General features: G+C 56.7%; 3 protein-coding genes across 13 annotated transcripts in view; 1 reads left to right on the plus strand and 2 right to left on the minus strand.

Moving 5' to 3' along the window:
• Positions 1 to 315: 315 nt before the first annotated feature.
• On the minus strand, positions 316 to 13,874 carry EHMT2 (euchromatic histone lysine methyltransferase 2). Of its 6 annotated transcripts, XM_072728626.1 has the most exons (28): positions 13,806 to 13,874; positions 13,093 to 13,159; positions 12,779 to 12,997; positions 12,427 to 12,677; positions 11,430 to 11,514; positions 11,292 to 11,332; positions 11,017 to 11,172; positions 8,620 to 8,757; positions 8,375 to 8,489; positions 8,115 to 8,216; positions 7,739 to 7,887; positions 7,498 to 7,641; positions 7,183 to 7,418; positions 6,922 to 7,104; positions 6,742 to 6,824; positions 6,258 to 6,364; positions 6,034 to 6,156; positions 5,845 to 5,946; positions 4,911 to 5,015; positions 4,653 to 4,807; positions 4,397 to 4,564; positions 3,882 to 4,026; positions 3,481 to 3,558; positions 3,068 to 3,183; positions 2,874 to 2,960; positions 1,442 to 1,520; positions 1,124 to 1,299; positions 316 to 834 (listed from the first exon to the last, which is right to left on the minus strand). In XM_072728626.1, exons 1-28 carry the CDS (start codon positions 13,845 to 13,847, stop codon positions 654 to 656), a joined length of 3,633 nt encoding a protein of 1,210 aa, XP_072584727.1. In that variant the 5' UTR covers positions 13,848 to 13,874; the 3' UTR covers positions 316 to 653. The 6 variants fall into 6 exon arrangements, 4 of the variants coding, with proteins under 4 accessions (XP_072584727.1, XP_072584738.1, XP_025846268.1 ...); XR_011995584.1 differs by lacking the exon at positions 3,068 to 3,183; XM_072728637.1 differs by lacking the exon at positions 8,115 to 8,216.
• Positions 13,875 to 15,832: 1,958 nt separating this feature from the next.
• Positions 15,833 to 18,867, minus strand: ZBTB12 (zinc finger and BTB domain containing 12). 2 transcript variants are annotated; one of them, XM_072728872.1, is made up of 2 exons: positions 18,740 to 18,867; positions 15,833 to 17,447 (listed from the first exon to the last, which is right to left on the minus strand). In XM_072728872.1, exon 2 carries the CDS (start codon positions 17,425 to 17,427, stop codon positions 16,048 to 16,050), a length of 1,380 nt encoding a protein of 459 aa, XP_072584973.1. In that variant the 5' UTR covers positions 17,428 to 17,447; positions 18,740 to 18,867; the 3' UTR covers positions 15,833 to 16,047. The 2 variants fall into 2 exon arrangements, with proteins under 2 accessions (XP_072584973.1, XP_072584978.1); XM_072728877.1 differs by lacking the exon at positions 18,740 to 18,867 and adding an exon at positions 17,958 to 18,164.
• Positions 17,674 to 20,673, plus strand: part of C2 (complement C2) — a 40,364-nt gene continuing 37,364 nt past the window's right edge. For 2 of the 5 annotated variants that reach the window (XM_072728845.1, XM_072728837.1), the window contains exon 1: positions 17,678 to 17,713. The gene's annotated coding sequence lies outside the window, so the exon portion shown is untranslated. Of the gene's footprint in view, positions 17,714 to 20,673 lie in introns of all 5 variants that reach the window. The other 3 variants (XM_072728851.1, XM_072728818.1, XM_072728827.1) reach the window with 3 other exon arrangements.

The raw sequence follows: 20,673 nt of genomic DNA on the forward strand, positions 1-20,673 counted from the left end.
GCAGCGGGGTTCCATGGGCCACAACACACTCTAAGGAAATCCTTCAGGTTTTTGCAAATTACTCTAGCTGTGGTACACTCACACCTATGCTCTCCTCCCAAAGATCCAGTGTTGATTGAGGTTGGCCTTTTAGCCATCAACTGGACCCTGACCACCCTGGTCTCCCCACCTTCTCCCCTCAGGTGGCTGTCCACACCAGCCACACCTGCCCAGCATGCTTCCTGTCCTGTTTGCTGCTGTGGACCCAGATTCCCTCTAACTGTGGGCCTCCTTTCTGCCCAGCCCCTATTGCCCTCCCAACAATCATCAAGACAGTTTATTACCAAACCCAGTATTTATTGAGAATAAAGGAAACCAGCTGGCATAGAGGCCCAATTTCAATTCATCAAACGTCAGCTGAGGAGGGGGAACAGGGAGTGGCCAGCCCTGAAGTCACCCTCCCAGGGAGGAGCCAGCTCTGGGAGAGAGGGGCTGTCAGACCTCCAGGGCCTGGCTGGGTCTTGGCAGAGGAATGTGTGAAGGGGGAGGGGTGAGCCGATGGCAGCACCCTGCAATGTGGGCTCTGGAGCAGCATGTGGCAGGAGGGCTGCTGTGCGGGTGGCCGTCTAGGGCTGGTGTGTGTGTGTGTGTGTGTGTGTGTGTGTGGTCCATTGTCAGGGGTTGACGGGGGGCAGCGCACTGAGCTCTGGCAGCAGGTCGGGGTGGGGATCCAGGCGGGCCAGGCGGCTCTGTTCCAGGGCGATGGCCTCAGCCGAGTGCTTGCACTTCTCTGAGCCGCACTGACATGTGAAATACTTGCTCTTGATGTCCCAGAAGCGGTCACCGTAGTCGAAGCTGTTGGAGGGGCATGGGACGCTGTGGGGTGCAGGGCCAGCAGCATAGGCCTGTCCAGAGCACCCACCCCATCTCCTCCTGACAGGCTCCGGGACCTGCAGTACTAGCTCTGCCGGTGGCCTTGTTACACGTGCAGGAGCTTAGCTCTGGCTCAGGATTCCGTTTGCACTGTCTGGGAGGCTCTGCCCTTATCCACGCCTAGAAGCCAGACTCTCTCCAGCCTTGGGCTTCGGGTCCCAAGTGGCCTGCCTCTCTCACCACACCCCCACACACAGCATGGACACCTCACCCCAGCTCCTCCCCAGTCCGGATGTCTCGGGAGCTGAAGAAGGCAATGCGTGGAAAGCGCAAGTCCTGGTGAAGCATGAAGACCCGGACAGGGATGATGTTGGGGTCACACAGGTGGTTGATGAAGCGGCTGATGTTGCCATAGTAACGGGCATCGATGCAGTACACCTCTCCATCCTGAGGGGAGGGCGTCACTCTTCATACTCGCCACTGCCCTGCCTGCCTGGCCAGCTGCCCCCACCCACAGACCACCCAGGCCCTCCTCCCCAGGCTTCTGTCTGCCCACTGGGTATGAAGGACAGAGGAATTTCTTGCCCACCTTGTTGTCTAAGTCGAAGAGGTAAGAATCATCCTCTCTCACATCAGCCTCAGCATCAGAGATTAGCTCCCCGACATACCTATTGGGCAGGAAGTGGCGGTCCCGAAGGTGAGCAGGGATTATCCAGAGCTGGCTCCCGGCCCTGTCTCTCCTCATGACCCCATGGGACCCTCTTTCACCACATGTCAGCTGCCCTGGTCTGTGCCCATGAACCCCACAGATCTGTATGGGGGGGTGTTGGTGGGCATGGAGGACAGCTGACTCCAGATGTCATGGGATGGGGGAGGAGGACGCCCCCCCCCCCCCCCACAGTGAGAAGCAGGAGGAACAGGGACACAAGCACGAGAGGGGACAACGCAGAGTGTACTCCTGTCAGCTATGGTCTCCACAGACAGCTGCCATCAACAGGCAGGACCAGTGAATGTGGGGGAAGCTGGGGGCCAGTAGGCCAGGGATGAGGTGGAGAAGCAGCCAGGGAAAGGTAAAGGGAAGGGCCAGAGCTGCGCCACAGGAAATCAGTGAGCCCCTGTGGCTCAGTATCTGTGGGCATGTGGTGTGGGTGGGGAAATCCATGTGAGTTTAATCCCTGGCAGGTCTGTGGACTAGGAACCACCCAGCAGGTGGTAGTGATGCCAGGCGACAGGACAGGAGAGGTGTCAGGGCTGCGGGAAGAGATGGAGCCATGGGGGCCATGAGGAATGCCAGGAAGGAGCTGGGGACAGGGACACCCACACTTAGAAAGAGGAAAAGAAGCCGGTGAAGAAGAGGGATGCGTGGGACTGACGTGAGGACAGCGTTGTGGGAGCCAGAGCGAGGACCAAGATGCAGGGCAAGGCACGGGTAGCTGAGAGGCAGCACTGGCAGGAGGGTGAGGGCAGAGGCAGATTCTGGCAAGGATGAGCAGTGAGTGGGTGGTGGGGAGCCTGAGGCCCAGGAGGATGGGGCCATTTGAACAAAGTAGAGAGATGGTCCAATAAAGAGATGGAGACCCCTTAAATAGGCAAATGGGGCTGAAGGGAGGCCTAGATGAAGACTGAGCCGTGGAGGAGGAGCCAGGTGACGGGGTGACAGACACTGGGAAAAGAAAGAATTGCTGGACAGAAGCAAGGCCCGTACAGAGGTGGACAGAAAGGCCACATTATTACCTCCATTTTGGAGACAAAAAAAAAAATGAAGCTCAAGCAGGCTAAGAACTTGGCCAAGGATTCCCAGTGGCAGAGTACAGCTCAAACCTGGGTCTGTAGGTCTCCGGGCTTGGAAAGGCAGGGCAGGGGAGGGGAGATGTTGCAGTGGTGGCAGGAGGCTATGACGCTCTGCGGTCTGTGTGGGCTGGGGGCAGGTGCAGTGAAGGGGCAGGCCCACCAGGGAGGAGAGCCAAGGGAGACCTGGGAGTCAGCTGTGGCTAGGCACCGACCCCCTGACCCCTACTCACTCGCAGATGAAGGTCCCCTGGGGGATGGTCTGCAGGGCGCGGACCCCCCAGCCCATCTTGGCTGTTCGGTAGAGCTGCAGTCGCACTCTGGGGGTGGGGAGGGAGGGTGGTGTTAGGTGGAGGGACCTGGAAAGCCCCCATTTGAGGGGCACAGGGGTGGGGGGGTGAGGGCAGGCTGCAGGAGGGGTCCTCACTTGATGCCGCTCTGCACCACCCGGTTCTTGCAGTTTCTCCAGCAGGAGCAAGCCTGATTACACTCGAAAATCAGTGGGGGCTCAATCTTGTTAAATTCCTGGAGCAGCCGCCCGTCCTGGGGTTGAGGGTGGTGAGGGTAAGTGGTTTCTATCTGGTGCCCACCTCGACTGCCAAGGAACCCCAAGAAAAATCCACCACGGATCCCAACCCCCCAGACAGGGAGGACAGGCTGGGGAGGCCACACATGTGGAGCTCAGACAACAGGAACCCCATCAAGCCCTTAATTTGCATGCAGCTGGCACAGGCCCATCTCCCCCTAGCACCCTCCCCCACAACCCCTGCTTTGCCCTGCCCTCTTTTCATGAGGGAGGAAGAGAGGGACAGGAGGCTTGGATGGGACAAGCACACACACCTTGTCATACCAGCAGCGGATGCTCAGCTGGCCACAGAGGCAGTTGGAGCTGGAGCAGTCGTCCACACAGGTGCAGTGCTGGCGCAGGAGGCAGGGGGTTAGCCCGATCCTCAGAAGTAGCCCTATCCCCACAGTGCTCCCTGACCCCTAACCGCTGTCCTTTCTCTAAGATCACTGCTTTAGAACAGTGGGGGATGATGATCCCAGGATGAGGGGGACTCAAAATGCTGCTTACAGGGGTACCCAGGGCCAACATGAGCCCGTAGACCTTCATGTATCCTAAAGAAAGGACCCCTCTCCCAAGTGGATGCAGGACCACCGCCGAGGCCCCTTCCAGCCCCACTCCCCTGGCCAGGTGGCTCGTTGGCCCACAACTTGCCCAGCTGTGGTTGGCAGCTCACTTGCAAGTGGGTGATGTTACGGTCGATGTTCATGGTGGATGTCTCGCAGTTCTCCGAGATGTACTTGTAGTCCTCAGGGCAGGGCTCCCCGTCCACACCGTTGACACAGGGGATAGGCACGTTCTCATAGCCCCGAGCCACATCCCTGACACAAGGGGAATGGGGGCTGGGGTGAGGGGGTCCACAAGGTGCAAGGAGAGGCCTGAGAGGTCCCTGGGGCCATGGGAGGAAGGGGGTGGTTCTGGGGGCTCACTGGGTGGGGGGAGTAAGGTGGTCAAATAAACTAGAGAACAGCCCATGAAAACTGGATTTCAAATAAATAAATAGTTTTTTTTTTTTTTTTTTACCATAGATAAGTCCCCAGTGCCATGTGGGATGCTCTTAACACTAAAAAAACATGCACTGGTCATCTGAAATCCTCCTTTAACGCTCTTTTAATTTACTGTATCTGACATCCTAGTTAGGCGTTGGCTCTGGGGATTCAGGGGAGCCTGGGGAGGGGGCAGAGGGCTCACCGACAGATAATCTTCTCAGTGCGGATGGCCCGGTTCCCCACTCCAAGCCGAAGCTTGCGATTGAGCTGCAGCGCAAACCACACATCGGAGCGCTCGGGGGTCAGGTCCCACGCTGTGTCCCCCTCCTTGTTCCGCAGCTCCGGGTTCGCCCCGCGTGACAGGAACAACCTGGGAGGGGACGGGAAGCCCATGGGGCCTGGGGCCACGAGCCGAGCCAGCGGCAGGGTATCAGGGTGCGGGGAAGGCAGGGGCTCACAGCACACAGTCGTGGTAGCTCTCCCGTGCTGCGATGTGCAGGGGCGTGTCCCCATGGTAGTTGACGGCGTGGAGGTCGCAGCGGGCGTTGAGGAGGACCTCAGCGATGGCCGCGCTGCCAGTGAAGGAAGCCCAGTGCAGGCAGATATTTTCTTCCTGTGTGGGTGGGAGGGGTGAGGGTGGGTCTAAGTGGTAGACGCCTGAACCCAGTCTCCTCTCTGCTCAGACCCCATCTCCCCTACCCCCACCAGACTCTCACATTGTCCGTGAGTGTGACGTCAGCACCCCGTGTCAGCAGCATGCGGATCACTTCAATGTGCTTGTGCTCTGCGGCCCAGATAATGGGCGTCCAGCCCCCACTGTCCTGTGGGTCGGGAGAGAGGGAGGAGGGTGAGGGGCTGCCGTCCCCTGCCCGGGGCCACCCAGCAGCTGGCCCAGCTTACCCAAGCAGTGCGTGGTCTAGAGCACAGGCCCTAGAGCTGGACTCGGAACAGGGGTCTCTGCTCCGCCCCTCATGTGCTACAGGACCCTAGCTAAGTCTCTGAACGTCTCTAGGTCTCAGTTTCTTGATCCACCCCATGTGACTAATAGCGTCTACTGCTCAAAGTTGTGGAGTAATTTTTCTCTTTCCAAAAAGCACATTTTTAGGTCTTTCCACTCAAAAGTCCTAGGATACGGTAACCCAATAGCAATAACCATTGCTGAGGACACAGACCACGTCTCTAAAAAACATTTCCTGTTTAAAGGAACCAGAGTCTCTTAGAGAAATGGTAGATCAAGTCTGGGGCAGGAAATGTACTAAGAGGTAAGGATGCTCTTAGAAGTTGCTGGGTCAGACCAAAAGCCACAGGAGCCAGGCTCACGGGGTTCCTCCTGGACAGTTCAAAGACTGAAAAATGACAGTAATGGGCTAAAACAGACCCAACATATGACACACTAAGAGGTAACAAGAAGCATCGCCACACATTCCTAGAGATTAAGGCAGCAACTGATCATTCCGAAAACATAGAAATAAGCAAAAAAGAAAAAAGTGAAAAAAAAAATACAAATGAAGAAAAGGCAAGAAATAGGGACAGACTGGAACAGAGTGACGGAAGTGTTGGAGGTCAGTGGGGGCTGACAGGAGGCACAAAGGCCAGGGCTGAGCCAGGGGCCTGGAGGAAGTTGGCTGGACAGCCAGCCAGGCCACTCACCTGGGCATTGACGTCCACCTGTCCTGTGCTGAGCAGCAGGCTGACCATCTCCAAGTTCCCGATTTTGGCTGCATGGTGGAGGCAGGTGGAGCCATCTTCCTCCTGAGGGAGATGTGGGCAGATGAGTCCCTTCCTGGCACCTCAAACCCTGTTTCTGACCCGAGGTCCCAGCTGGCCCGGTCATCACACCTTGCTGTAGACACAGCCGCCACGCTGCACCATGTAGCGAGCTACCTCCAAGTGGTTGTTCACTACAGCCTCCATTAGCGGGGTCCGCTGCTGCTTGTCTACTGCATTGATGTTGGCTCCAGCCTGTAAGGAGGGGGCATGTGGGCTGGCATCACAGAAGGGCTGGGCAAGAGAGGGGGCGCAAGGGCCTGGTCCACGAGACAGAGGGCCTGGCCCGAGCTGACCTGCAGCAACACGTGACAGATCTCCACAGAGCCCTTCTGGGCGGCTGCGTGCAGGGGCGTGCGCTTGCTCTGCTGATCGCTCTGGAAGTTGGGGTCCAGGTTGTCCACTGTGGGGAGAGCCCACCATACCGGAAGAAGGAGGGACAAGTGGTAAGTGACTAAGGAGCAGGTAGGACCTCCTCTAGGAAGGCTATGTGGGGTGGGGGCCCCTCTGGGCAACGCAGTTAACCTCTCTGGGCTTACACTGGCAGGGCTGGTGTGAGTGAATGTGTATAAACACAGCACCTACGTGTTTGTCGTCACCACTGTCCCCATCATCCCGGGTTATCTGTGAGTATGTCTCCCCCTCCACGCTCCGTGTTTCGGGGCAAGGATGATGACCTTCACTGTTGTACCCCCGGCCCTGGGCCCGGGGTGTGGCATGTATGGTCTGGTGTTCCATCAAGGTCTGCAGAATGAATGAATGAATGAGTGGAATACTCACACAGCATCAGGATCACCTTCTGTAGCTCCCCCTGCTTCACTGACAGGTACAGCTGTCGGGGGTGGAAACGGAGTTTCTTCCGCCTGCCATGGTGAGGGAGAGGGGTAGGTGTCTCAGAAAGGGAATCCACCTTTCAGCCCCAGCCCTCATCGCCATGCCTGAGAGCCACCCCTCATTCACCTCTCTGACTCCTGGATGACCAGGGCCTTCTCCAGGGCCTCGCGGCCTGGACCCGGTGGCAGCCCCACGGCTGAGAGGCAGCCCCCATTGGGAAGGGTCAGGGAGGGCCCTGAGCTGTCGATGGTGTCGGCCAGAGGGTCGCAGGGTGGGCGCCGGGGCTCCCCATGCCCTCGCATCCGGGCACTGTGGGAGAAGGTGCTGATGTGTACCAGCAGTGGTGTTGGGCAGGGAACAGATAGTTGGGAATGGGAAGGCCAGTACCTGGGCTGGGAAGTGTCTGCTCTCCCAGGGGCATCCTGAGCCAGGGGTGGAGGGGCAGGGGCTGCAGTGCCAGCTGGTGGGGTCACCCCATCCCCCCGGGGGATGGTCACCTCCTGGGCCTCAGATGCATCCTCCCCACAGTGGGGACAGAAGACCATGCCGTTCAGCTGGGACACACAGGCCTTGTGGAAGCGGTGGGCCACACGGAAGTCAGGGTGGCACTCTAGGAAGGTGCCCTGGAAGACAAGGCATTCAGGCTCCGGGAGACCCCTCCCCCACGGGGCACGCAGCCTGTCCAGCCCACTGGTTACTCACCGCTGTACAAAAGTAGCCACAGCCGGGGCAGCAGTGGTGTTTGACCATGCGGGCACGGTGGGTCTCACAGAGCACCATCAGTGCCACGCGGCTTGATGGCCTCATCGTCTCCCGCTTGAGGATGGCAGCATTGCAGCCCGACAGCTGTGGCAGTGTGAACGGGCAGGAAGAGGGTGAGGCTGGGGCCTGGGGCTGGGTCCCCCCCACTGCCGGCACCTCTCCTATCAGCTCACAGGCCCACCTCTCCATCCACACTCTCTGTGGCCATGCACTTGTGCCCAGCTCTCTCGCTGATGCGGTCAATCTTGGGAGCCTCCATGCGGCAGCTGCAGAGGGGCAACTCCTCAAACCCCCGTTCCGTCTCTAGTGAAGACGTGTCATTGGATATCCCTTGGATGGAGGGAAAAGGGAGCTGAGCGAGGCCATCCCCATCACCCATGGGGACCCCTGGTGGGGCCTCTCACCCCCGCCCTGCCTTTCCCTCATGCTCTAGAACCCCTAAAGCCTGGCCATGGAAGGACAGACACCTGGGCTCCAGTGGGGTCCTCCTCCTCCCGGTTCCCCCCAGCCCAGAGGCTGCCCCCTAGTGGTTCGCCATCCCAGCAATTGGCAATTACCAGCGTGGTTGGGGGAGAGGGTCCCCTCGCTGGGCAGCTCCAGGGACCCCAGAGGGACCTCCATGTACTCACTAGGGCCTGAGGAGCCCACACCATTCACTCCTGACATAGAGACAGAGAGAGTGAGAGCACGAGCTCATAGGTGCCTGGACACATGGGTACATGCGTGAGTACATGCGTGAGCGTGTGTTTGTGCATGCTCTCTGGGGGCTGGGAGAGGGGCTGGAGGAGCAGACCCAGAAGCTGAGGAGCCTCCTCACCTCGTGGCTCCTTGGCCCGGGGAGGCTCGCGCTTCCGCCGTTTCCTAGACGGCTTTACCCACGGGCTGTCCTTCCGCCACTTCTTCTTGGCTTTGCGCCGGCCACTGGAGCCACTCTGGGATGGAGGAAGAGTTAGAGAGCCTGGGACCCAGCCCACGACCTCTCCTCCCCTCTGAGGACTCAGACCTCTGGCCCCAATCCCAGCGTCCCCCCTGCTCCACAGGATGCCCGCTGTGAGCCCTTACCCGGTCGGACTGATTGCCTGATTCCTCGTCTTCCTCTTCTTCTTCTTCTTCTTCCTCTTCCTCCTCCTCTTCTTCTTCCTCCTCCTCCTCTTCCTCTTCTTCCTCACTCAGTTGTTCAGCCAAAGCTTCAACCTCAGACTGGGAGAGAGGCAAGGCAGGGCTGGGGAGACAGCAACCTCCAGCCCATAGCCCTCTCTTGCAGGTAACTTGAGAAAGAGACAGGGTGGGACTTATCCAACCCCAAAGACTAAGGCAGTGAAGCTGGAGAAAGAGCTACTACTACTGTCCCAGGATGGCTCCTTGGAGGAGGTGAGCATGGACGGGAAAAGAAAGTGAGCTGAATGTTAGACAGCTGTGAAGAACTCACAACAATGTGTGTGAATCTTGGGAACATATTAAGCAAAAAAAAAAAAAAAAAAAAAAGAAAAAGTTCAGAAAACAAGCACATAGTTTAAGTCTTGAAGTTCACATGTAAGCAAGACTACCCATGGCCACTCCAAACACTAGATGAAAACCTAATGATAAACTTTATAACGAGGATGAGGTTGACATCCCATAAATTCTTTTTTTAAAAAAATATTTTATTTATTTATTCATGAGAGACACAGAGAGAGAGGCAGAGACATAGGCAGAAAGAGAAGCAGGCTCCATGCAGGGAGCCCAATGTGGGACTCGATCCCGGGACTCCAGGATCACACCCTGAGCCAAAGGCAGACGCTCAACCGCTGAGCCACCCAGGCGTCCCGACATCCCATAAATTCACTGACCAATCTCAAACATGACTAATACAAAGACAAGATGTCCTGTGCCTCCCGATATGACACAACAGGAAGTATGCACACCAGCTATCAAATCCTCTCACCATTAAAAAAAATAAAAACCCCAAATCACCCGAAGCCGATCATACTTTTAGATCTCGTTTACATGAAATATCGGGCAGAGAGGACATTTAGTCCTCACCCAATCAGTGAATTCCTAAACATGAGGAATTCTGTATCACAAGTGACCTGGTTTCTTCAACAAATAAATGGCAAAAAAAAAAAACTTTTTCAAAACCAAGGGCATCCATAAATCAAGAGAGACCTAAGGCAAATGTCAATCAAACGAATATATGGAGCCCATCTGACAAACAGTGACACCTGGGTGGTTTAGCGGTTGAGCGGCTGCCTTCGGCTCAGGGCATGATCCTGGATCTGGGGATGGAGTCCCGCATGGGGCTCCCTGCATGGAGCCTGCTTCTCCCTCTGCCTGTATCTCTGCCTCTCTTTCTGTGTCTCTCATGAATATATAAATAAAATCTTAGAAAAGAAAATCTGACAAACAAAAACCTGTTTATGAAACCACCAAGGCATATTATGAACCCTAGTAGCAAGGTGATGGTGTTAGGGAGTCACATTTTTCAGATTGTGAACAGTGAAGCAGTGATATTAAAGCATAGGAAGAGGTCTCACATTTAAAGATACAAATGGAAACATTTCCAGATAAAATAATGTGATGGCTACTTTAAAACAGGGAGGTGGGCCGGTTGGTGGAGGAAGAGCTGGATCAAGAGCCACTGTGTCCTGAAAATTGTGGGAGCAGGGTGAGGCTCCATGAGGGCTCACCATTTACTCTTTTGTGCATATCTGAAATTTTCCCTGACATGTTAAACAAAGTGCACGTCAGGAAGACCGCATTATGTCACATAGGTAAATACAAACATATGAGATAAAGTCAAACTAAGAACAAAAGAATAAACAGACAAACCACAGATAAACAACAAAATGGGGGCAGCCCTGGTAGCTCAGCGGTTAGCGCCACCTTTGGCCCAGGGCATGATCCTGGAGATCCGGGATTGAGTCCACATTGGGCTCCTGCGTGGAGCCTGCTTCTCCCTCTACCTGTGTCTCTGCCTCTCTCTGTGTGTGTCTCTCACAAATAAATAAATTAAATCTTAAAAACAAAACAAAACAAAAACCCCAAACCAAAATGGGATGCTAAACGCAAAGTCTTTTTTTTTTAACTTTTTTTTTTTTAATTGATTTATAATAGTCACACAGAGAGAGAGATAGAGGCAGAGACATAGGCAGAGGGAGGAGAAGCAGAAGCAGGCTCCATGCACCAGGAGCCCGACGTGGGATTTGATCCCGGGTCTCCAGGATCGCGCCCTGGGCCAAAGGCAGGCGCCAAACCGCTGCGCCACCCAGGGATCCCAGCTAAACGCAAAGTCTACCACAATGGAGAGGGGCAAGGGGCCCGGCTGGGGTGGAACACACAAGGGGAGGAAGTTACAGAGAGGATGGGATGGTGAATTAGGGGGTGTCACAAGGTAAAAAGGAAAGAGAGACAAAGGGGGTGGGTGGGCGGGAAAGACTGGAGAGTGAGCCTTGGCAGAGAGGTAGGCTGGCTCCTTCTCACCTTGCTGTCAGAGTCCACGCGCTCATCCACAGAGTAGGAGTCGTAGTAGAGGCTGAAGTCATCCCCCACTACTGTCTCCCACTCCTCCAGGGACCCTGGGTCCCCTTTCTCCATGGTCACTTCTCCTGAACCCCGTGCAGAACCCAACTCCTCCGACTAGGAAAAGATCAGAAAAATGGAAGCTGCTGGTACTTCCCCTCCCAACCATTTCCCTTGAGGGCAGGATGCAGCCCCCCCAGGTGGAGAGGCCTTGTCTTCAGCCTCTTTAGGCTCACCAGGCCACCTCCAGAGTTCAGCTTCCTCCTTTTGGCCACATCTGGAAGGAGAGAGAGAAAGGAATAAGGCTGGTTCTTCCACCCTCCGGACAGGATTTATCAGGTGGCAGGTGGGTGGGGGGTGGGGGTGGTGCTGACCTGAGGTCATCTTCCCCAGCGAGTGCAAGTCATCACTCATGCGGAAATGCTGCACTTCAGGGGGCCGCTTCTCTGGGACGGGAGGCTAGCGGCAGAGAGGGAGCACACTTTAGGGTCAGGGAGCATCTGCATTCAGTCAAGGGTGAGCCACACCCTCAAAAATGTCACCTGAAGCTCCAGTAAGCCAGAATGTGGCAATCACAAGAACTGTTGTCTTGTTGAGAAGAAGGGTATGAGGCACATTCCACACCTAACACTCACCTTTTCACTCACCCGAAGGAGCGGGCCCTCTTTACCCATTTTACAGATGAGGAAATAGGTTTGTGCCTTGCCCAAAGCTACCTAAACCATACCCAAACCCCCAAAAACACTGTCACAAAGATTCTGAAATTCTGGGGCTTTTTGTCCTTTCCCTCACCCTCCTTCCCTGTAGGGAGTCACAGTTAACCCTTAGAAGCCCTTTGAAAAAGGAAGCAGGGGGAGTTTCAAAGGGAGGGAAAAAGCTCCCTTGGGGCTTGCTTTGAGGTAGAAAGCAAGTTAGAAGTTCCTTAGTCATTATCATAAGAATAATTGGGACAATTAACTACAACATTAATCCTCTAACCTTTTTTTATTATTTTATTTTTAAAGATTTTACTTATTTATTCATGAGAGACAAAAAGAGGCAGCAACAGAGGCAGAGAAGCAGGCTCCATGATGTGGGACTAGATCCAGGATCATGACCTGAGCCAGATGCTTAAACCACTGAGCCACCCAAGTGCCCCTCTAACCTTTTTTACAACTCCCCTCTCCCCAAACTTGTCTGTTCAGATCAAGCCCAGCCCAGAATCTGACACACAGTAGCTCCTAGGTAAGTATGACAAGCCCTGAAGGGATGAGAAACAGTCTGAAGCTAAACTGTAAAAAAAAAAAAAAAAAAAAAAAAAAAACAGTCCACAAGGGGTACACAGTGGGTTACCTGGGTCTCCCCACCTCCACCCCTCCCCCTCATTCTCACCTGCCCATTTCCTGGTTTGGACATGGTTTTTCTGGCTCGGTGGACCTTGGGCTGCCCCTCTGGGCTGGGTGTGGCTGCAGGGGGTTCAGGCCCCGCTGCTGCCCCCTGGGCTCCTGGCATACTCAGCAGCCGCATAGCCAAACTCTGGACTGAGGGGGGTGATTTTGCTGCCCCTGTCATTGACATCTTGGCGCGGCTGGGACAGGCACCCCCCTTGCTGGGGGAAGAGGGGAATGACTTTGTGGCATGGCCTGGAAGACAAATAGGCAGACAGAAACAAGGTAAGAGGAAAGGTAATCAGAGGATACCCCCCCTCACTGCCCCCCAGGCCCCTGACTCCCCAGCCTCTCACCCAGCAGGATTCGTCCCCCGTGGAGGTCCCCATCTCCCTCCAGATTCTCAGGTTCATCCCCAATGAGCGGTGTGGCTCCTAGGGGGGTGTCAGCCCCCTCATCACCCACGGTGACGGTGACAGAGGCTGGGGATGAGGGGCCAGCCGGCTCCAGGGAGTCAGGGCTGGCCTTGGGCAGGGTCTCCTCACCACGAGGGGTGTCCCCCAAAGAGCCGTGAACTGTAAGGGGAAAGAAAAAGTTCAGGGCTAAGGTCTCGGGGAATCCTGTGTTGGGGGAGGTGAAGGTCCAGCTGGGCCTGTTCAGCCGCACTCACCTCTCTCAGAGGCTCCTCTGGGCTCCTTCTCCAGCACCAGCGCCCCCATCTCAGCAGGGGCCTCCCCCTGGCAGGGGACACAAGGTATAGGAGGGCTGGTCAGCCCGCTAGGAAGTTGGGGAGCCCAGGACGCCTGGGCTCTGGGAAGAGAGAGTAGGCTCCGGGGCCTACCTCTTCCTCGATGGGGGCCCCCCCGTCCGCGGCCTCGGCTGCCCTGGGGGGCCGCACGACCCCTCCCCCGGGCCCGCATCAGCCCCCTCCCTCTCGGCAGACCCCGCATCTCTGGGGCCTGGAAAAGAGGAGGGGGAGGGGGCGGGGCCTCTGCGCCCCGGCCCCGCCCCCTCCTCCCGGCTGCACGCGCCGCTCCCCCTTTGTCCCCCAGGCCGCGGGGACCCCGGGCACCAACCCCTCCAGCGCCCGCCGCTCCCCAGCCCGGCGGACGGCCCCTCGTGCCCCTCGCGCGCGCTCCTGGGGCCCCGGCTCCCGCTGCCCACTCGGGGGCAGCCGGCGGCTGCACGCGCGCCTCCGTGCCCACTCCCCCCACCTCCCACCCCCTGGTCCCCTCATCCGCCCCCGGTGCTGGCCCTCCGGATTGCTGTAGGTCTCGTCCGGGCCCCCCGGCCCCGTTGCACCCCCGGAGCATTGCACGGGCGCGCGCTTCCCCCGGGCGCGCGCGCGGGCATGCACCCGCCTCTCCCCCTCCCCTTCCGCACCTCGGCGGCCGCCGCCGCTGCAGCTCCCGCCGCCGCCGCCATCGCCGCTTGCGCGGGGGGCCGAGCCGGCGCGCGGCCGCCCCGGGTCACGTGGGCGGGGAGGGGGGGCGAGGAGGGGCCTTAAAGGAGCCACGGCGCGCTTTCTGGCCATTTCCCCCCATGCCGGGAGCGGCCTCGGCGGTGGCAGCGGCCGCCCTAAGCTGGGGGCCTCCGGGGGCGCGTTCCCGCCGCTGCAGGCGTCGGCTGCGCGGGGAGCCGAAGGCGAGGCACGCCTGGCCCGGGGTGGCTCCTCCGCCCCCCGCCTGTCTGTAGGTAGCGAGAGCGGTGTCTGAGCCTCCCGGCCCGCGGCAACTTCCCCCGCCTCGGTGCGTTCTAGTTTCTGGGTCTCCAGATCGCCAGTGTCGGCCTCGCTTCTCCCCCGGGCAGGAAGGGGGCAGCGGGAACGCACGGAGGACACCTGTGCTCTCGACTGCTTGGTACCGGCGGGAGCAGCGTCCTCTCCTGAACCCGGGGCTCAGGGTCCCTTCTGTTTGAGCCGGTATGTTAAGGCACCAAGTGCACCGGGGACCTGAGTAACCCCCAGAGGCTCCACAGTCATCACCGCCTGCTGAGTATACTATACTAAGGAGCCTTTTTTTTTTTTTTTTGGTCACAAACCTAGGCATTCCGTGGGTCATAAGCCCAGTTGACAGAGGAAGTATGAATGATATTACACCGAGATAAAAACCTTGATAGCATTATTTAGGGTACCATCCCTTTGGGTATTATATTCTGGTCAAAGTTTGGGAAAAACCCTGTAAGATCTCACACGCAGTATTTGATAGAAGCCCGTGGTTTGGCTCCAGGGCACCTGAGGCCAATTCAAGGCCTTCTGGGAACTGTAGTTCTCTGGTTAAGAACTATTCAGAGCTTTGTGGGACTTGTAGTCTTCCCCATGCCCTAATCCAAACATTTTTTTTTTTTTTTTGGCTTTCCCAGGACATGAACCCTTTTTTCAGAACATAAATGCCCAAACATAGGCTCCTGCTTAAAATTTTGGTGGGTATAATGATCACCTTTATAGTTCATCCCTAGCACTGATACCAAACTCCGTGATAGATGGGCAAGTCGTGAGTTATCACCACTACCAATCGTGGAAGAGAAGTGTGAGATATCTGCCAGGTGCTGAGGTTGCAGAACTGGGAGGGTCCCCAGCCAGAGAAGCACACTTGTCACAGTCCCTTGGTCTTGTCAAGTCTCCTCCAGGCATAGGACCTCTGCATGAGCTGTGCTGAGCAGTGAGCAAACAGCATGAAAGGGAGAGGCTGTCCAGGGTGGGACGGTCATACACACGCAGTTGCCAAACAGAGTATAAAGAAAAAAAAAGTTTGATTTTTTTTTAAATTTATTTTGTGGAAAACAAAAGCAGAAAAACTAAAACCCCAAACTCCAGAAAAAATCCTAAAAAATACGTTTTGTTTTCTTAAAAAATACTGTATAAGTCTCTACTCCTCTCCCTCCCCCCAACAGCCCTCCTTGTATCCTTTCATCTAAGTGCCCTACCCCCCACCCCTGCCGCTATTCATCCTTCTTGTTATTGTCCCCACTCTTCCATATCTACCCAGGATGCTCACCCCCAAGTTCTCTTACCTGGCACCTGACATGGTCCTTCCTATTGCTTTGGTGAGCCTTTACCCACAGTCCCATTCCCCCAGCATGCAAGAACTGTCTCCCACTTCCTTTTCTGGGATTCAATAATCCTTTCCCCCTACCACTCCCTCTCCCAAGGATCTATTCTATGCAGGAGCAAGTAAGCTGCCTCCTGCCAAATTCCCTCCCAATTCCCACCCCCACCCCCCATCTCAAGAAATATTAGACCCTCTCCCTGGGCAGCTTTAACCAGGAATAAATCATCTTCCTCTTTTTTTTCCCCCTTCTCATTCTATAAGACCCTTTCCCTCCCTCCACATATCCATGCACCTCTAAGAGAAGAAAATTTTTCTCTGGGAGCCCATATTGCCTTGGCCTTCTCAAAGAACCCTCTCTCATTCTTTTTTTTTTTTCTGAAAAGGCAGGGTCTTCTGTCCAAGGAATCTTCGGCCCCTCTCTCAGGATGTGTCTGCTCGGGTTCCCCAGCGTACCTGCCTGTTCCCAACCCTCCCATCCCCTATTCTGTTCTCCTGGGCCAGGGAGCTCCCTTCACACTCAGCCCAGGGACCCCCCCACCCCACGCCGCTGGGCCTTGGAGCCTGCTCTGCTAGCTCTAGCGGATGAGGACATTGATCTCCGCCACGCTGGCCTCCAGCACGTTCTCTGCCGTGGTCTTGCCATGCTGCTCCTTGAGGTGCCGCCTAATGGCAGGCTTGTGAGCGAAGCGCACGTCGCAGTAGGAGCAGCGGTAGGGCCTGGCTCCAGAGTGCAGGTTGAGGTGGTCGTGCAGTGTGGACTTCTGCGTGAAGCACTTGCCGCAGATGCCACACGAGTGCGACTTGACGCCGCGGTGCACGTTCATGTGGCGGTTGAGGTTGCTGCTGTGGTTGAACTGCTTGCCGCAGCGCGGGCACATGAAGATGAAGTGCTGCGCCCGCATGTGGAAGACCAGCTTCTCCACACCCTGGAATACTTCAGGGCACTTGGTGCACTTGATGTTTTTTAGGGGGTTTCCACTGGAAAAGCCCCCAGGCAGGGGTCCCCGGCTGCCCCCTGCCCCCAGGCTGCCCCCCGCCCCCCGGGCAGCCATGGCCACCGCTGCTGCCTCCACCAGGCCTGAGGTGGCCCCCACGCTGGCCCGGCCTCCAGGGATCAACAGCAAACCCTCCCCCTCTGCGTCCTCTGAGAGGCTATAGCAGGCTTTCACTACACCCTGCTGTGGGGCCACAGTGCTGGGGGGCACGCTGCTCTGGGTCAGCTCTCCCAGGTGGCCGCCCACGGAGCCGCTGATGCTCAGGCCTCCTCCCAGACCTCCAGGAGGTTTGAGCCGGTGGGCCACCTCTAGGGCCGACTCCACCTTGACGATGCAGATGTCAGACACGTCCTCGTCCTCATCCTCATCTTCTTCCTCGGCCTTCAGCTCCAGGTCCTCATCCAGAGGGAACTCCAGTTTCACAGGCCTCAGGAGTGGAGGGGGCAGAGGGGGTGGGGGTGGAGGCTTGGGGGCTGGCTTTGGGGTCCTGGCAGGAGGGAGGAGGGATTTGGTGGCACTAACGCTGCTCACAAGGCTGGCATCACTGATCCCGTCCTCTTTGAGGCCTATTTTGGGCTCAATGAACTGGCTGAGGGCGTTCCTGCATTTCTCCACCACGTGCTCCATCTGCAGGTAGGAGGCAGCCGTCAGGTAGTTGACGATGTCCCTGACAGCGAATTCCAGCGCACCGGTGTAACAGGAGAGGAGCAGGTCCGCCACGATGCGCGCACTGTGCATCAGTGAGACCTGCAGCTCGGAACTGGGGTTCAGCAGGAACTGGTCCCTCAGGAAAGGCGAACACGCGGCCAGGATGACCTTGTGGCCACGGAACTTGAGGCTGTCGGCCACAATGGTCACGTCGCAAAACCGCTCCTCTGCGCGGAGCTGGTTCATGTTCCGCAGGGTAGCGGCCTCGTGGCCGGGCAGCTGGAAGCGCAGGACTTCCACCCCAGAGGCCATTGTGGCAGGGGTGGGCAACCCTGGTTGGGAAGGAAACCGGTCAGAGACAAAGGTCTCTGGCTCTCCTAGGCCAGGGCTCCGGGCCCCTCGCCCCCATTCTTGCCCAGCCTCCCAGCTTCAGATCTCCCAGTCTTCAGGCCTCTTCCTCAGTTTCCCCAGTCCCTGGGGAAGCGCTCGGGCCTCCGAGGACGGAGGCGTGGTTCCCGGGGGCGGGGCAGCGGCGTCCACACCGCCCCCCCCCCCCACGCCCGCCCGGACCGGGCTAGCCCGCGCACCCACGGGGAAGGTAGGAGAAACCGGGGGCAGAGGCCTGGGGCTCGGGGGGGCCCCGGGGTGGCCCGGGTGCAGCCTCTTCTCACCCCGCCCCCTTTCCCCGCTGCTTCATTCCTCCGCCCCCCCTTTGCACGTTTGCACGCGCCTTTCACGTCCTCCCCCAGCCGCCTGCACGCTCCGTGCACGCCCCCCCCCACGTTCAGAGCTCCGTGGCACGCCCCCCCCAGCCCACGACCCTGAGTGCACGCGCCTCTCACCTGGCCCGGTTCCGCGCGCTGTTTTTCCCCCCCTATCTCCCCCACCCCCCCCGGGGTTGGCGGCGCCCCCGAACACGGGCAGGGCCCGGGCAGCGCGCAGGCGCGGGGGTGCACGAGGCGCGCGCGCGGGGCCAACTCCGCGTGGGCGCAGGGAGGGAGGGGCGGGGGCGGCTCGCGCGGTGTGTTCCAGGCCCCGCGCGCCTCGGCGTCGGCGAGAACTCAGGGAGGAGGAAGAGGGGAGGGAATTAAAGGAGCAGGATTCCCCCCTTCCCGACCCCCCTTTCTTCCCCGGCCCCCCCACACGGTTAAAGGGCCGGACGGCCTGGCCTCCCCTTTGGCCGATATTATTTGTCCGCCAGAGCGGAAATACGTTCCACACCCCCTTTCCCGCTCCCCCTCCTCTGTGCCTCCGGGCCTCGCGGCCCATCTGCGCGTGCGTGCCAAGTGCCGCGCGGAGCCCGCTGGCTCGGCCCGCCCCCCGTTCCCGGCGGCCCGCGGCGCGCGCCCCCGCCCGCGCTCCCCTGCTGCCACCTGCTCGCGCGGCTGGTGCGCCCTGGTCCCGCGGTGCCGGCGGGAGAGGCTGCGCCGCCCCTCCCGGGGACCCAGGCAGCCCGCGGTGGTCGCTGCTGGCCACGGGCGCATCCTCGGCGGAGGATGCTCACAGCCCTTCCTGCCACACTTGAAGACTTTTTCAACTCCTAGGAAGCTAGTGACCACCCAGCCTTCCTGGCCTAAAAGAAGTTTTAACTTGCTGCAGAAGCACTACAGTGCCTTCCACTTACCTCTTTCTCAAAGTTGTGTAACATCACACCTCTCCGACCTTCCCCTCCATTCTCAGGATTGATCCCACTTCTTGCCAAATCAAACGTCCTCCAGTTGTATGCACTATCGATAACCTTGCCCATTTCCTCCCTACTGTACAATTAGCCCTGGTATTAATTCTTCTGATTATGCGATTATTTATATCAGTACGATTTTACCGTCTTTAATCTTTCTGACTGCAGCTGTTCCTCCTATTCCTGCTCCTCCATGGGCCTGGCAAGGTCAGAGCTGCACCGCCCTAAACAAAACGTCCTCCTCAACTCGGCACCCCTGCCTTCTCTTTCTGTCACTCCCAAAGTAACCTGCAGTCTCCACAGCTTCCTCCTGAAGCTCCCCCCCCCCCCATCCTAGTACACTCACTTCCAATCCATCCAAATCCAGGTGAAAAAGCCCCTGCTTCCCTTTGATTGGATTGGTTGGTTGTATACTCCAGGAGACCAGCTCATTTTTCTTACACATGGGTTTTGAGGAAACTGCTTGTTATATAATGGGTTCAATATTTGGTTCCCCCTAGATTGCAAACTTCTTGATTGAGGGAATTATGTCATGGGTTGTATTTTGCAAATAAAAGGCATGCAATAAATGATTTACTGCTGAAGTCATTCTCTTTCAGTGCAGCCAGCATCCACCCAGAAAAAGTTTGTTCCTGGCTGAAACTGAATTCCTGAACTCAAAGGAATGACCTTTGGTGGAAAGCCAGGGCAGTGTTTAGGTGGTGCTTGACTCCTTGCCTTTTGCCTTTACTCTGCTTTTTTATGCTTCCACCCAGTTCTCTTTATTCTAAAATGCCTCTTTATAGCAATCTCCTTTGTAGTCAGGCCATATAAATCTGAGAAAGAACTTTGGCTTTTGTGTCAGACACACCTGGCTCAAAGCCATATTCTATACATTTTTAAAAAAAGATTTATTGGGATCCCTGGGTGGCTCAGCGGTCTAGTGCCGCCTTCAGCCTAGGGCGTGATCCTGGAGACCCGGGATCAAGTCCCACGTCAGGCTCCCTGAATGGGGCCTGCTTCTCCCTCTGCCTCTCTCTCTCTCTCTCTCTCTCTTTCTCTCTGTCTCTGTCTCTCATGAATAAATAATAAAGTAAAATCTTAAAAAAAGATTTATATTTTATATAAAAGATTTATGTATTTTAGAGGGGGGAAGGGCAGAGAGAGAAGAGAAAGAATCTCAAGTGGACTCCCTGCTGAGCATGAAAACCCACCCAGGGCTTGATCTCAGGGGCTCCATCTCAGGACCCCTAGATCATGACCTGAGCTGAAATCAAGAGTCGGATGCTTAACCGACCGAGCCACCCAGGCACCCCCATATTCTATTACTTTTGAAAAGAGGGAAGTTCCTTAATTCTCTGAATCATAGCATCTTTGTTTTGAATTGGAGTCCCTGGTTTTTCACAAGGCTAATGTGAAGTTTAAGGCATACAGGAGGTGCTAGAACAGAGATAGCTCTCTTCCTTTAATTGGGAGGCAGATTACAAAATCTTCAAAAGAACTTTAACTGAAATTCCGTTTCCCTGTCTCATTTCTTCTTTCCCTCATTGCCAAACCTCTCAAAAGAGTAGTTCACTCCAGTGAAATCAGAGATACAAAAGCTGTCAAAGTAAGAACTGAAGTCTGTAAAGTTTTGTATCCTGTCACCTTCTTGCTACTTCTCCTTTCTGGGAGAGTGTGAATGGGACAGGGGGCCTAATCTCAGCTTGAAATTTAAGACAGGTGGTTCTTGGTGGCAAGTAGAGTTGAGAACTGATGAATCCTTCAAGTGCCAGGCCCGTCCAGCTACAGTTTCATGTGGAAATAAGCCATAGTGCACCAGGCTATCTTCTCCTGTACAGCCTGGTGAGGAGGTGTTTAGGGCTATTTTCCCACATAGCCCATGCAGGGGTATCTTGATC

The sequence above is a fragment of the Vulpes vulpes genome, chromosome 1 (assembly GCF_048418805.1).
Source record: "Vulpes vulpes isolate BD-2025 chromosome 1, VulVul3, whole genome shotgun sequence".
NCBI lineage: Eukaryota > Metazoa > Chordata > Mammalia > Carnivora > Canidae > Vulpes > Vulpes vulpes.